This window comes from Etheostoma cragini, unplaced genomic scaffold (genome assembly GCF_013103735.1).
Source record: "Etheostoma cragini isolate CJK2018 unplaced genomic scaffold, CSU_Ecrag_1.0 ScbMSFa_4664, whole genome shotgun sequence".
NCBI lineage: Eukaryota > Metazoa > Chordata > Actinopteri > Perciformes > Percidae > Etheostoma > Etheostoma cragini.
In genome coordinates this window covers 114678-117811 of record NW_023269057.1, presented here as the reverse complement: position 1 = coordinate 117811, position 3134 = coordinate 114678, and the positions used below count along the sequence as shown (strand labels likewise).

General features: G+C 45.6%; 1 protein-coding gene across 1 annotated transcript; it reads right to left on the bottom strand.

Annotated features, from left to right (window-relative positions):
• Positions 1 to 141: 141 nt before the first annotated feature.
• On the bottom strand, positions 142 to 2665 carry LOC117941268 (spermatogenesis-defective protein 39 homolog). The gene is made up of 4 exons (XM_034866338.1): positions 2566 to 2665; positions 871 to 973; positions 458 to 598; positions 142 to 305 (listed from the first exon to the last, which is right to left on the bottom strand). Exons 1-4 carry the CDS (start codon positions 2656 to 2658, stop codon positions 193 to 195), a joined length of 450 nt encoding a protein of 149 aa, XP_034722229.1. The 5' UTR covers positions 2659 to 2665; the 3' UTR covers positions 142 to 192.
• Between the last annotated feature and the right edge of the window lie 469 nt (positions 2666 to 3134).

Below are 3134 nucleotides of genomic sequence, written 5' to 3'. Positions count from 1 at the left end.
CTGAGGGCTTAAGGTAGACCAGGATGCTATCAGCCTGTGGTCCTGCTGAGGGGTTAAGGTAGACCAGGATGCTATCAGCCTGTGTATGTATTGTGTATTTATTGTGTATTGTATATTGTGTATATAGTGTGTATTTATTGTGTATTGTGTATATAGTGTGTATTTATTGTGTATTGTGTATATAGTGTGTATTTATTGTGTATTTATTGTGTATTGTATATTGTGTATATAGTGTGTATTTATTGTGTAGTGCAGTACAGACTCACTGTCAGTGAACGACTGGAAGTTTCCTCCTCTAGTTTTTCCTGCAGAGAAACAGACGCAACGTTCAGTCAGTTACTCGTGTTCTCTCATCTGATTGGCTGCGTCCGGAGCTCAGCCCTGCCCAGGACCGCTGTGATTGGTAAGACCTCAGAGAGTTCATCATCCTTTCCCAGAATGCACCTGTGTGTCTCACCTTTGAACAGCGCGCTCAGAGAGTACCCAGAGTGCCTTCTGCTGAGGCTCGCTGGGTCCGTGGGGATTCTGGGGAAGGCGGGCTCTCTGAGTGGACTCTTCTGATTGGACGCTGCCGTCTCGCTGACGGACCAGGAAATACCTGGGAGACAAATAACAACGGAGAATTACATAAATAATAACAATAGCAACAATAATAATAACAACAGTAATAATAATAATAGTAATAATAATAATAATAATAGTAATATAATAATAATAATAACAATAATAATAATAGTAATAACAGTAATAATAATAATAATAGTAATAGTAATAATAATCGTAATAATAATAATAATAGTAATAATAATAATAATAGTAATAATAATAATAATAGTAATAATAATAATAATCGTAATAACAGGGTCTTACTGCCAACGGGCTCGCCGCTCCAGCTGACCTTCTCCACCTCGTCTTCATCCTCATCTTCCTCCACCAACCGGATGCTGTTCACCGCCCGCTTCGACTCCTTTAACTGACAAAGTACTGTTATTATTATAATACAGGTGGACAGGTGGACACGTCAACAGGTGTACAGGTGTACAGGTGAACAGGTGAACAGGTGAACAGGTGAACAGGTGTACAGGTCAACAGGTGAACAGGTCAACAGGTGAACAGGTGTACAGGTCAACACGTGTACAGGTCAACAGGTCAACAGGTGTACAGGTGTACAGGTCAACAGGTGTACAGGTCAACAGGTGTACAGGTCAACAGGTCAACAGGTGTACAGGTCAACAGGTCAACAGGTGTACAGGTCAACAGGTCAACAGGTCAACAGGTGTACAGGTCAACAGGTGTACAGGTCAACAGGTGTACAGGTCAACAGGTCAACAGGTGTACAGGTCAACAGGTGTACAGGTCAACAGGTCAACAGGTGAACAGGTCAACAGGTCAACAGGTGAACAGGTCAACAGGTGTACAGGTCAACAGGTGTACAGGTCAACAGGTGTACAGGTGAACAGGTCAACAGGTGTACAGGTCAACAGGTCAACAGGTGTACAGGTCAACAGGTATACAGGTGAAAAGGTCAACAGGTGTACAGGTCAACAGGTGAACAGGTGTACAGGTCAACAGGTGTACAGGTGAACAGGTCAACAGGTCAACACGTGTATAGGTCAACAGGTAAAGAGGTGAACAGGTCAACAGGTGTACAGGTCAACAGGTGTACAGGTCAACAGGTATACAGGTGAAAAGGTCAACAGGTGTACAGGTCAACAGGTGAACAGGTGTACAGGTCAACAGGTGTACAGGTCAACAGGTCAACACGTGTACAGGTCAACAGGTAAAGGGGTGAACAGGTCAATAGGTGAACAAGTCAACAAGTGTGCATGTCAACAGGTAAACAGGTGTAGAGGTCAACAGGTGAACAGGTGTACAGGTCAACAGGTAAACAGGTGTACAGGTCAACAGGTGTACAGGTCAACAGGTGTACAGGTCAACAGGTAAACAGGTGAACAGGTCAACAGCTCAACAGGTGTACAGGTCAACAGGTGTAGAGGTCAACAGGTATAGAGGTCAACAGGTAAACAGGTCAACAGGTCAACAGGTCAACAGGTGTACAGGTGTACAGGTCAACAGGTGTACAGGTCAACAGGTGAACAAGTGGACACGTGGACAAGTGGAAAAGTGGAAAAGTGGACAGGTGGATAGGTGGATAGGTGGATAGGTGGATAGGTGGACAAGTGGACAGGTCAACCGGTGGACAGGTAGACAGGTGGAAAAGTGGACAGGTGCTCAGGTGAACAGGTCAACAGGTCAACAGGTGAAGAAGTGGATAGGTGCTCAGGTCAACAGGTCAAAGGTGAACAGTTGGACAGTTGAACAAGTGGACAGGTGCTCAGGTCAACAGGTGAACAAGTGGACAGATAGACAGGTGAACAAGTGGAAAGGTCCTCAGGTCAACAGGTGCTCAGGTGGACAAGTTGACAGGTGGATAGGTGCTCAGGTGGACAGGTGAACAGGTGGACAGGTGGACAGGTGGACAAGTGAACAAGTGGACAGGTGGACAAGTGGACAGGTGAACAAGTGCTCAGGTGGACAGGTCAACAGGTGGACAGGTGGACTCACCCGGCTGAACTCGTCGTCTTCATCGTCAAAGGTGAAGGCTTTGAACTTGGAGCTGTTCCAGTAGTCTTCCTCATCTGCTCTACTCTTCATCATCTGGAACATTATGCTATGGTGTTATTTTTATACACACACACACACACACACACACACACACACAGACAGACAGACAGACACACTAGGGTGACCAGACGTCCCCGGATCCCGGGGACAGTCCCCGATTTTGGCAACCAGTCCCCGGTTGGATCTGACCCCGGTTTCCACTGTGACTGACAGACCCGAAATTGGAATGAAAGAAAGAAAACACTGACCAAACGTAGCTGACGGTCGCACGCCTTTAACTTCCACCGTAGCTTGTTTCTGCTGACTGCAGCGATCTCGTTTAGTACTGCGTCAATGTCAAAGGAAAATATGTCCTCAATAGTTTTTATTGTATCTGATTCTCAAGGAGCTCCAGAAACAAGCCTGAAGCAACAAAGCAGAAGCTCTCAGTAGTTCAGTACATTACAACATTAGGAAATATTAGGACTTTCTATCTTGGAATATTCCCCTCTGAGGTGTAGTGGGGGGGG

Coding starts and splice junctions, on each gene's coding strand:
- LOC117941268 (XM_034866338.1), bottom strand. CDS start 2,658: ATGATGAAGAGTAGAGCAGATGAGGAAGACTACTGGAACAGCTCCAAG. Junction 974..2,565: donor AAGACGACGAGTTCAGCCGG/GTGAGTCCACCT, acceptor GTACTTTGTCAG/TTAAAGGAGTCGAAGCGGGC. Junction 599..870: donor GAGCGGCGAGCCCGTTGGCA/GTAAGACCCTGT, acceptor TTTGTCTCCCAG/GTATTTCCTGGTCCGTCAGC.